Source organism: Ochotona princeps, chromosome 2, assembly GCF_030435755.1.
Source record: "Ochotona princeps isolate mOchPri1 chromosome 2, mOchPri1.hap1, whole genome shotgun sequence".
Classification (NCBI taxonomy): Eukaryota; Metazoa; Chordata; class Mammalia; order Lagomorpha; family Ochotonidae; genus Ochotona; species Ochotona princeps.
The window spans coordinates 121,170,854-121,183,844 of record NC_080833.1 but is presented as its reverse complement, the minus strand read 5'-3'; the positions used below and the strand labels follow the sequence as shown (position 1 = coordinate 121,183,844).

General features: G+C 45.7%; 1 protein-coding gene across 1 annotated transcript in view; it reads right to left on the bottom strand.

The window, feature by feature from the left end:
* Positions 1-311: 311 nt before the first annotated feature.
* Positions 312-12,991, bottom strand: part of MPZL1 (myelin protein zero like 1) — a 70,860-nt gene continuing 58,180 nt past the window's right edge. The window contains exon 6 of the mRNA XM_058660594.1: positions 312-578. Within this exon, the coding sequence (XP_058516577.1) occupies positions 477-578 (102 nt within the window). The 3' untranslated portion in view covers positions 312-476. The remainder of the gene's footprint in view (positions 579-12,991) is intronic.

Below are 12,991 nucleotides of genomic sequence, written 5' to 3'. Positions count from 1 at the left end.
AGGCGGCTGCTGACACTGGGCTGGAGCCACCCTGGATGTACTACCAGAGCCACACCCCCACTCTCGACCTGTGGCAAAGCTAAGCCTGGTTAAGCCTTAGATGGAAAGGCCGTGTCGACCGCACGTGTAAAAGACCTGCTCCTGTCTCCAGGGAGGCAAAACCCTACATGGCAGTAACCTAATGAAATGGTAGAAACTGTTGTGAGATTTCCCAAGCATAAGTGACCCTGACAGGAAGTACAACAGCAAGACAATTTACATGCACATAGTCACACCACCTTCGCACGCGACACCACTGGCTCCTCATGTCGGGAAGATTAAATAGCATATTTATACAGATTCTTTTATATACATCTTTTTCTCCACTAGGAGCACACATGTGCTTGTCCTTGCCTGGGTCCCAAGGCCACACGTGATTAACCAGAGTCCAGGACGGGTTCGTTTCTTGCTTTGCATGCGTTCTGGGCGGTTTTCTCTTAGTTTTTCCGGATGTCTGCATAGACCACGGACTCCGACTTGTTGATCCTGTCACTGTGACGTCCACCCGAGTGGTCTAACTGTGCGTATATGACTGGGCCCTGGAAGAGAGAAGCAGAATGAGGGCTGTGGAGAGGCCAGTGGCTCCTTTCAGTGTAGGGACGGAGGACGTAACTCAGAGGGGAACACGGGTTTCCTCTGCTTAAGGTTTTCAAGGATGCGTCCAGGAATGACAGTCAGGGACTGACTTTAAAATGACACTGGGTATCTGTGGGCAGTGTGGACACTGTCTTGTGGGAATGTTACATTATTTGGGGTATCAGTGGGGAGTTAGTTATTAACACTGTTACATGGGAATTTGTTACATTATTCTCTGTTTTTATACATATTTGCGAATTTGACAATACAATATTCCTTCTTAGGACTCTCCATATAGATGCATTTATATCAGAGACAAAGTGACAGAGAGAGAGAGACAGAGAGGTCTTCTATTGTTCATTGTCCAGATGCTAAGCTGAGCCAGGAGCTCCAACCAGCTCTCCTATGAGGGTAGCAGAAACTCAAGCACTGGGCCCTCACCCACTGCTCCCCATATGCATTAGCAGGGAGAGAGACCAAAAGTACAACAGCTGGTATTCAAATCAGTTCTCTAACATGGGATGTAGGAACCCAAGTGGTGACTTAGCCTGCTATGCAATAATAGCCATCCTTTTCATGTTAATGTCTGCCACAGAATTCTTCATCTGTTGCAACAGAGGTGGTTTAGGGACTAAGATAACCCTTTCTACAAGTGGAAATCCACGGAAACTGTGAGCTTCAGAATAATCCAGGAGATAAATGAACATATTTGGTGTAACGCTAAAACATAACTGATTGGGTAACCCTAAAACATAACTGATTGGGTTGATCACTTGATATAAATTGATACTTTATATTAATTAGCCACTTCAGGGTCCCAACACTGGTGCAGCAGGTCCAAGATGCTACCTGTAAAGTCGACATCCCATTCATGTACTGGTTTGGGTCTCAGCTGCTCCACTTCCCATCCAGCTCCGTGTTTATGGCCTGGACAAAGCATCAGAGAATGGCTCAAGTATTTGGATCCCTGCACGCACATGGGAGACACAGACGAAGCTCCTGGCCAGGGCTGGCTATTGCAGCCATCTGTGGAGTAAACCAGTACATGCAAGATATTTCTCTTTCTCTCTCTCTCTCTCTGTTTTTCCCTCTTTCTTTGTAGCTCTTTCAATGCAATAAATGTATCTTAAAATTTTCCAAATGCCCTTCAACATAACTGATGATGCTCTTTTTTCCTGTTTTAAACTAAAAGCTAAAAAGACAGAACTTTAAAAGTCATGATCTATGAGAAAACAACCATATAGAGTAAATCTATATGAGAAAAATTCCTTAGAGTCTCAGCAGGAAGGAAGACATGAAAGTTCCAGAGAGCTGTCAAGTCTGATACAGGAGGAGGGAAAAGGGGACCGCTGGGGCGAGGGGGGAGGAGGAAGGGCCAACTGCCCGTTTGGTGGAAGAGGTCGGGGCTGAGGGTTCAGCCGAAGGTGGGGACATGGCACAACCACTGCAGTCAACCTGGATGTTCTGAAAATGTGCAATAATAAACAGCATTCACTTTGGAAGAGTTCATTATAACATTAACAAACATTAGTTTGCACCCAATCTAAGGGAGTTCTTGAGAAGTCTAATAGTGTGCTTAAGCTTACAACGTTGAAACTGAAAGCTAAGCAGCCAAAAACATGTGGAGCACCCCTACCCCCACCCAGGAGGAGCCCGAAGCTCCACTCTTCAGCTCCAGCCTCCACAGCAGGGACAAACCCAGCAGAGAGAGCTGTGCCATGGTGTGGGTCAAAGTGGAGTTCTTAAACAACCCTCAGGGTCTCAGACCCACGAGCACCTAGACAGAACTGAGGTCTCAATGCAGTCTTCCGTGAACTTGGCAGAGAAGCCCCAGTGGCCTTAAGCACATCTGTAAACTTGTAAGTGTCAGTTTCTTTACCATGAGATGGCACTGCCATGCACAGCTCGGTCTGTGGGCACTTCTAATGATACAGCAACACAGACAAGATGGGCCTCAACATGCCTGAGCTGCTGCTATGAGCATCAAACACACTGAGGCAACTGCTCAAGGAAATCGAATGGGCCAACTGGGTGTGTCTGTCTGTACTCCACAGGTGACACTCGGATGCCTGTCTCGGGCAACATGCACAGGTCACATGGCTAATACTAAATCACAGAGCCTTTTCTATGTAAAATTCAGAAAGCTACATGTTAAAGGCTAATGGACAGGAAACAAAAACAATAAGGTAGGCCAGCCCTCCAGTTTAACTATATAATTGCCTAGATAATTAAAAAACCCATACTGTAATTCCTGAAGAGTCGTCAAGAATTTTAAGGCGTGATCATGGAGGAATGTGCAGTGTGTGACTGATGATAAAATGGCTGTCACCTTGTTCCTTTACTGCGTCTACACCCTTTGCCATGCAATGCTGCGGCTCTTTCCATCCAGCGTAGGAATCTAGTCCTTCCCACCCTGCATCCGGGACAGTCTAGTGACTTGCCTTGACCAGTGGAATGAGGCAGAGATGATGTTGTGCAATTTCTGCACCTTGACTTTCCACTTTTTTAGTGATCTGGGGACCCATTCAACCACGTACTACATGAAGAAGCAGAAGTGAGCCTGCTGGCTGAAGGAACACACATGGCCCAAGTGTCCTCTGTCTGGCCAGTGGTCTGCCAGTTATCAGACTGGGAATGAGACGCTGTAGATTGCCTAGCTTCTGGTCAACCCTCTAGCCAACTGCAGGTACACAAGGGAGCCAGCACAGATCAGCCAAACTCAGACCCAAACATCAGCCAGGCTGAGCCACAGAATTGGGAGCCAAAATGATGGCATGTTAGGCCACCACCTCTCAGGGTGGTTTGTCATGTAGCAGTAGGTAAGTAACTGACATACTAGGTGTAAAAAGGAAAGATCAGAGGCATCAAAGAAGAAAAAGAACACAGAATTATCTCTGAATAACAACTGATAAAATGCCATAAGGTCTTTGAATGGGAGCAGTCTTGTCTCGCAAGGCAGAACACAACAGCCTGCAAGACTGGGAACATGGACAGGATCCTTGCCGCTGATGGGCAAGGCTTTCTTCCAGTTGCTTACACTGTCTGTTACACTTCCTGCCTTTCTCCTTGGTGTGTAATCAGGTCTCCAATCCCCGACTCTGTCAGTGCACTGCCCGCAGTGGGCAGCCTATTCAGCAGGCGCTGCTGGGTGACGGGACGGATGAGATAAGAGATCCTGAAGAAGTGTGCGATGTGGGTTGGGTTCAGGGATCTGCTGCTGGATTTTGCTCTGTAGAAGCTGGAGGCACCGAGGCTCTGGGGAACACACCAGCTGCAGGAGCTTGATTTTGAGGGACAAGAAACTGCTCAGGATTTCGTCTGGAACTGAAACTGCCATTGGTAAGACATTCCCTTTTAAGTGTGTAAGATTAAAGGAGAAAACACCACCTCCACCACCACCACCAGCAACACCACACCTCCACCAATCCAACACCACACCACCACCTACAAAAACTCATCGGTTAAGGTACATCTTGGCGCTCACCCTCCCCACAAAAAATCAAAATAACTAAGTGTAAAATGTGGGCATTTCCTCCCAACCGTGTGCTGCACAGAAAGGCCTTACCTACCAAAAGTGTTTCAAGAAATAATCTCCTATATATTCACTTTTGAGTCCCACCTGCAGGTGGTTGGACAGGGCCACGCCGCGTCACTCTGTGGGCCTTGACACAGCACACAGGACCCACTTTCCCCAACCCTGCATCAGAGCAACAGCGCCCGGCACCCTAGCATGGGGTCCCCAAGAAAAGAACATCCGCTTGCTCTGTGCATTCGCTGCTAATAAAGCACCTTTTGTCATTAGTTTCATTGCTTTTTACAAGCCAAGCAGAAAAGTAAAACACAGTTAGGTATAAGAGAAAGATTAACAGTGATTACAAAATGTAGATGAGAAAAACCGGACAGCACAGAACGAGAACGTGTCTTAGACTTGGACAGGTGGAGGCCTAACCAGCACTCCGGCCCCACCTGCAGACTGAGCAGCTGACCCAGAGCTTAGCTTCCAAGGACACAGCTTCCCCCTCTGCAGGAGTAGAGACTATTAATAACTTATTTCACACATACATGTAACTCACTTATTTATTTGAGAGCCAGACAGAGAAAGTGAACTGCCATCTATTGGTTCATTTCTCAGCTGCCCACAGTAGCTAGAACTGGCCTGGAGGTCAAGGCCGGGAGGCAGGAATGCAGTCCAGGTCTACCAGATAGGTGTCAGGAATCCAGCTATTTGAATCTCCATTCCTGCCTTCCAGGGTCTGTATTTGCATAAAACTAGAGTCAGAAGCCAGAGCCAAGCATCAAACCCAGGCACTCTGATCTGGGACAGGGCGTCTTAACTGACAGACTAAACACCTGCTCCCTGGTATTTTCAGTTAGGTGTTCTGTTTACCAAAAACAAACAAAACAAAAAACAAAGACAGGGGCCTGGGCATTAAGTTGCATTTTTCATAAATTTCTTTCTTAAGGTACTAGTACTCTTCCTTTTGGTAGAATAACGTGGAGATAGTTATTCATCTGAGCAGTAATTACTAATCCCTTCAGAGCCTCAGCTGCTGCTTGCAGACAGGAAAACAGAAGCAGGTCGTCACAGGAACTCTTGGAAGAAAACCTTCGGTGGCTGGTTTGCAATAGCATCCCCTGCCTTTGCCATCGATCTCTGTGGACTGAGACTGCCTAAACTTGTCCCGATCTAACATAGCGGGCCCTTAGAGTTTAACATGTGCAAAGAAGAGGGGGTTTAGAGACGGACTAGCACCAGCCCATGGGTTCGGAGAAAAAGATGCTGAAGATAACTAATGCTCCCCAAGTGAACATCGTTAGCTAATCCCAGGCTTCGAAAAATGGTGAGCAGCCCATTCCATTACTGAACACTAATAGGCTAACGTGGAATTTATTTAAATAAGGAAATATCCTCCCATCCCTCATCCCCAAGTACTAATGTGGTCTGACAGCAAAGAGCAGCCCTGTCCCACTTCCTTTGCAGACACTGGGGGGTGGGGGTGGGGGTGAGACTGAAATATCTGTCCTACCCTTCTTGCATTACCCAACCCTGCTCACCCTAACCAAAGGCCCACATGGGCATGCATCTCTCTTAACAATGTAAGTAATACTAAAAATAAAAATAAAGGGGGAAAAAGGCCCTCAAACTTCTCAGCCAGAATATTAAAACCACTTTCTGTACATCTTGGAAAAACCTAAAAATGACCCAAATATTCTAGAATGTGGCAGGGTTCTTTAAGGAGGGACTGGGTGTGAATCAACCCTGTAATTTCCAGACAGCTCACCAGGCAGACAAGCATGGCAAGCACTCAAATATCCGTGAAAGTGACGAAAAGACATCACAATGGGATGATTGCTAAACGCTAAGCTTGATTGTACTCAATGAAAGGTTTCTACAAGGGACCCGGCAGAGTAGCCTAGTGGCTAAAGTCCTCGCCTTGTATGCACCAGGATCCTATATGGACACCGGTTCACATCCTGGTTATTCCACTTCCCTTCCAACTTGCTTCTTGTGGTCTGGAAAAGCAGTCAAGGACAATCCAAAGTCTTGGGACTCTGCACCCATGTGGGAGATGTAAAAGAAGCTCCTGGCTTCAAATCGTCTCAGTTCTGGTCATTACGGCCATTTGAGGAGTGAACCAGAGGATAGAAGATCTTTATCTCTGTCTTTCCTTCTCTCTGTAAATCTACCTTTCCAGCAAAAATAAATAATTTAAATACATATATTTACAACTCTCACAAATTTCCTAGTAAGATGAAATTAGCATGGCTAGAGATGCAGGCATCCCATAACCGAGGGCAATTTGAGTCCTGGCTGATTCACTTCAGATTCAGCTCCCTGCTAATATGCCTGGGAAAGCAGCAGAGGGTGGCTCACGTACCTGAACTTCTGCCACATTTGTGGGAGACCCAGGGGGATTTTCTAGCTCCTGGCTTTGGTTTGCTTCATGTCTTACTATTGCTATTATCTAAGGAGTGAACCAGTGGATGGAAGCTCTTGTATGCTCACTCAATCACTCTCCATCACTCTGTGTGTCAGATAAATATTTAATAAAACATGTTAAATCAAGTTTTTTAAAAAGATGTATTTATTTATTTATTTTTTAAAGATTTATTTTATTATTTTTATTACAAAGTCAGATATACTGAGAGGAGGAGAGACAGAGAGGAAGTGGAGCTGCCAGGATCAGAACCAGCGGCCATATGGGATCAAGGCGAGGACCTTAGCCACTAGGCCACGCTGCCGAGCCCATGTGTATTTATTTTTTATTACAAAGTCAGACATACAGAGAGGAGGAGAGACAGGAAGATCTTCCATCCGATGAATCACTCCCCAAGTGAGCCGCAACAGCCGGTGCTGTGCCGATCCGATGCCGGGAAACAGGAACCTCTTCCGGGTCTCCCACACGGGTGCAGGGTCTGAAGGCCTTGGGCTGTCCTCAACTGCTTTCCCAGGCCACAAGCAGGGAGCTGGATGGGAAGTGGAGCTGCTGGGATTAGAACCGGTGCCCATATGGGATCCCGGGGAGTTCAAGGCGAGGACTTTAGCCACTAGGCCATACTGCCAGGCCCAAATCAAGTTTTTTTTTTTTTAAATATGCATCTATTTATTTTTATTAGAAAATCAGATTTTATGGAGAGAGGAGAGAGAGAGAGAGAGAGAGCAGGTCCTGCATTTACTAGTTCACCCTCCAGACTGCTGCAATGTTCAGAGCTCAGCTGAGCTGATCTGAAACCAGGAACCAAGAATCTCTTCCTGGGTCCCCATGGGCATGCAGGGTCCCAAGGCCTTGGGCCATCCTCCACTGTTTTTCCAGGTCACCAACAGAGAGCTGAATCCGAAGTGGAGCATCCAGGACATGAACTGGTGCCCTTATGGGATGCCACAGGGTGGAGGATGAGCTTGCCATAAGCCCCAAGTAAGCTTTTGTATTTATTTATTTATTTGATTTATTTTTACTGGAAAGGCAGATTTACACAGAGGAGAGACAGAGAGAAAGATCTTCGTCTGCTGGTTTACTTTTCAAATGGCCACAATGGCCAAAGCTGAGTTGATCTGAAGCCAGGAGCCAAGAGCCAATTCCAGGTCTCCTAAGAAAGTGCAGGGCCCCCAGGCTTTGTGGGTCATCTTCCACTGCTTTTCCAGCCATAGCAGGGAGTTGGATCCAAAATGTAACAGCTAGGACATGATGGCCCCTTAAATATTTATTTATTTATATGACAGGAGAGTTAGTAGAGAGAGATCTTTCATCTGCTGGTTCACTCCCCAAATGACCACAGTGTGCAGGACTGGGTTCAAATGATCCCAACAGGCAGGAGTTTCTTCTGAGCCTCTCATATGAGTGAGGGTGATCAGCAGACTGGCCTTCCTTTGCTGCTTCCCCAGACACTTGAACAGGAGCTGGACTGAAACTAGAGCAGCCGAGACTAGAACTGGTGCCCATAGGGAATGCCAGAACTACAGGCCATGAGTTATCCCACAAAGCCACAAGTGCTAGCCCCAAGCTTTTCTTAAACTGAGAAACTTAACTGTCGATGAACAGTGTATCATAAGAGCCATAATGAGAACTCTGAAACATTGGCTTTAAGTCATGTTTTGAAGTTGTTATCCTACTACTGCCCCCATTTAATAGATGCACAAACTTAAGAAAAAGCTTAAAAAAAAAAAAGCTCAGATGTATTGGCTGAAGGGAGCACTGTTACATGACGAGAAAGTAAAAAGAAGTTCTTGGAAAGTTTCTAAAATAATATCAGAAAGTAAATCACCAAAGTGGGAAGATTAAGTTGCAAAAATTTTCTAAACAGTAGAATAAAACTGCAAACTAGAAAACAACAGCAATAGAAGTGTTGATCTGGGAGGTGGTCCGGTTCCTAACAGGAACTCCTGTAAGAGAGAACAGAAATTGCAAGGAGGGGAATTGCCAAGAATAAAGGAAGAGATCATCCCTGAACCTAAGGACATGGTTTTCAGATTGAAAGGGCTCAGTGAGTATAACTAGGACACTGAATAAAAACATTCAATTTACGGACTTTCAGAACACCAAGGATGCAAGAGTCCCAGAGCGGGAGCAAAAGCAGTCCCACACAAGTGCAAGAATCCGAATCCAGTCAGCTTTCAGTCAGTGCTGTATGTCACAAACCAGGAAGTCCTCGACTTGCTGGAGGGGACTGACTCCCACCTGCAATCCCACTCAACCAGATCACCAAGTTCAGGGGAGGAGATAATCGTACATTTGCTAAAACCCACCTTCTGTGCGACAGGTTTTGAGATGGGAAGCATGCACAGCATTTCAGGAGGCTGACCTCTGTGGGGCTCAGGGACCAAGAGCTCACTAAGTCAACGGGATGGTGACTAACAGTCAAGGTCACTGGGTTATACGTGGCGAATAAGATGGTGGCCAAGGACAGAGCCCTGGGTGTGAACCAGGGCGAGGGTCGAGTTGTTTCAAAGAAAGACTGATTGGCCAGGGCCATTCCGCTCACCTGCCCCTGGCCTATGGGAGGTGGCGTCCACAGTCGTGCTGACAAAATTGGATCCCAGTTCTCCCCTCCTGGAATTCCTGGCCTGAGGCAGTTCGCTGTTCTAAGAAACTGAATTTTCCAAATAAACTGGAACTGCGTAGCCGGAAACCCTGTTGCGCCGGAAACCCTGTTGCGCCGGGAGGCTGGATGGCAGGCAGAAGGCTCACCCCCTCTGGCAGTGGGGTGCTGGAGGAATCTGTGGGGGAGACCCTGCAGACCTCAGGGTGCAGCTGCCTTCACTCTTCAGGTGATGGCCTCATCCTACCACTGTAAGGACACCCTCTCTCACTCTGCCCTCTCTTCCTTCCTCCTGCAGGGGTCTGTAACAGGGCCCACCCAGCTCATCTGGAGTTCTTCCCTTCTCAGGACTTACAGCTGTGAAGTCACGTTAGGGAACATCACAGAGATTCCAGGCCTCAGGATGGGGATGTTTTTGGGTATGCCATCAATCTGTCTACAACGTAATATCCCAGCATCTTTACTTCCTGTGCATTCTTTCTCAATTACTTACAGACAACATGTCCCATTATAATATGCAAATTAGCTAAGAACAATGAAGACCGATCTCCCAGACAGGAATCAAGAAAACTCCCTGCAAGGGAGGCCAACAATGACAGCTGGGGAGCAGTCTACAGCACAACAAAACCAGACGATTTAATCAGATATAGACTTCTAAGGATAAAATAAAGCCAACAAAATAGGTGATGTCCGTGTCAGAGGGTTTTTTTACTTTTAGATATTTATTTAAATATTTGCTTATTTTATTTATTTGGTTGAGAAGTAGCATTATAAAGAGTGAAGGAGATGCAGAAATCTTCTATCCACTGCTCCATCCCCCAGATTGCTGCATTGGTCATAGCTGGACCAGGCCAAAGCTAGGAAGAGCCAAGAGCTTCATCTTAGTCTCTCCCACATGGATGCAGGCACCAAAGGATTCATATAATCTTCCGCTGCTTTCCCAGGCGCATTAGCAGGGAGTGGATAGGAAGTGGAGGAGCCGGGACTCAAACTGGTGCCCACATGAGATCTGGAGTCGCAGGTGGTGGCTAAATCTGCCATGTCACAATGCCGAGGTTTTTAATTCTGTTCCAGAGTTTTGAAATGGAATATAAATATGTATAATAAATTAAAACAAGGCAAATATGAGCCCTAGGAAAAAAATGTCATAGAAGAAAATAAACGAGCACAACACAATGGTGAAAAAAACAGTTACACGGAATGTTGCGCAACCATCTATTTAACCATGGTGAGACAGCCAGCCTTGGAAGGGCAGGTGTGTGCAAACGAGTACGTAAGCACGAGGGCAAAAATAACTAACTTTTCACTTTTCATACTATGGACTCAACATACAGTATTTAAAATGGAAACCTTTAGATACAGAAACGCAATAAATGCATAGAAATATGAAGATAATCTCAGAAGACACAGCGGAAAGAACTGGAAGAGTTTCAGGAATGACGTCGCAGACTGGGCAGATATGGGACAGGTGGGCTGCTTTTTTTTTTTTCAACTTGCCATATTAATTGATATTTTAATTCGTTTGAATCTAATACCTTGATCACTGGCAAGATTAGAAACCTGAAGCTGATACAGCAAGAGCATTAGAAAAACACGACTGTGATCTGCTTCTAGGATGTAAGCTTCCTTCCTCCTCTCTGTGACTGTTGTCTCCACCCATAAGGCACACTAGACTTGGTTCCAGCTTGTTTTTTTTAGTAATTAAGGCTTCTAAAATCAAGGTTTAAGTTCTGTTGACATCATGACTCAAGTGGAAAGTGACTTTTGTACTACAAAGCTTCTTCAGATGTCCAGTGAAATTTCAGCATAAAGTTGGAAAAACCTAACAACATGTCCAAAAGGGAAATAAGATCGAGACCACAATGAAGACAGAGAATATACTGGTTCTAGGTAAAACACAAAAGAGGAAAAGGCCTCCCACAAATGACTGTAGTCACACAGATTTAAAGAGAGTTTAAACTGTCTATGTAACCCAAAAAACATTAAGCCAATAGATTTTTATTATGAGATGTTATCTCATTTTTTAAAGATTTTTATTAGAAAGGCAGATATACAAAAAAAGGAGAGACAGAAAGATCTCCCATCCTCTGTTCACTCCCCAAATGGCCTCAATGGCTGAGCTGAGCCGATCCAAAGGCAGAAGACAGGAGACTATGGGTGCAGGGTCCCAAGGCTTTGAGCCATCCTCCACTACTTTCCCAAACCACAAGCAGGGAGCTGGATGGGAAGTGGAGCAGTTGGAAACAAACCAATGGCCATATGAGGTGCTGTGCTTGGAGGTGGAGGATTAACCTGTAGAGCTGTTTGATGGCCCCAAGCCAAACATTTTAGCTTATGAAGTCCCTGGATGGTTGCATCCAAAGTACTTGGGGGAAAATGTGAATGCTCTTGTAAGTAATATATTCATCATAAGGACTCTCAGAATTTGTACAGAGTGCCAAGAAATGTAAGCACACAGTATTCAAATTATAAAATACGTAAAAAAAAAAAAACAAGGTGAGCAAGAAACATAGAAACAAAAACTGTACAATATAATCAACAGACTACAGACATTGGAATGATAAGAGTTTTTTTTTTTTGATTTATTTTTATTGGAAAGGTGGATATACAGAGATGAGGAGAGACAGAGAGGAAGATCTTCCATCCACTGATTTTACTCCCCAAGTGACCACAACAGCTGGAGCTGAGCCAATCCAAAGCCAGGAACCCAGAGCCTCTTCCCGGTCTCCCACATGGGTGTAGGATCCCAAGGCTTTGGGCCGTCCTTGACTGCTTTCCCAGGCCACAAGCAGGGAGCTGGATGGGAAGTTGGGTAGCCAGGAATAGAACTGGCGATCCCGGCACGTTTAAGGTGAGGACTTCAGCCACTAGGCTACCAGGCCGGACCTGGAATGATCAGGTTTGAGTTGTAAAATAAGCATATGGATATGCTTATCAATAAACAGGGATGATGCAGTAGCATAGCGTGTGAAGCCTGCGACACCAACATCCCATATGGGTATCAGTTCAAGTATCAGAGAAAGCAGTGGAGGAAGGTGCAAATGCTTGGGCCCCTGCACCCATGGGTAAGACCTGGAAGAAGTTCCTGGCTCCTGCCTTCAGAACAGCCCACCTCCAGCTGTTGTATTTGGAGAAGTTAATCAGCAGACAGAAGATCTCTCTCTATAAATCTGCTTTTCAAATAGAAAAGCAAATCTTTAAAAAATATGTTTACCAGAGCCTGGTACAATGACTCAGTGGCTACTCCTCTGGCTTGCAAGCGCCAACACCCCATTTGGGTACCAGTTCATGTCCTGGCTACTCCACTGACCATCTAACTCCCTGTTTGTGGCCTGGGAAGGCAGTGGAGAATGGCACCCAAGTGGGAGATCTGAAAGAAGAGAAACCTGGCTTCTGACTTTGGATTGGTCAGCTCCTGCCATTGAGACCATTTGAGGAGTGAACCAGAGGATGGAAGATCTTTCTCTGTCTCTCCTTCTCTCTCTCCTTTTAACTTTTTAAATATGCCTTTTCAATAAAAATAAATAAACCTTAAAAATGTTTACTAAATAAACAAAATACTGAAAATACAGTGAACTCTTGGGCCAGTACTGTGGTTCTATGGGCTAATCCTCCACCTAAAATTGCTGGCATCCCATATAGACGTTGGCTTATGTCTCAGCAGTTCTGCTCTCATCCAGCTCCCTGTTTGTGGCTTGACTAAGCAGTGGAGGATGGCCCAAGTCATTGAGACCCTGTGCCGGCATGGGTGACCCAGAAATGCCTCCCGGCTCATTGGCTCAGCTCCAGCCATTACGGACATTTTGGCAGTGAACCAGGAAATGAAAGATGTTTCTCT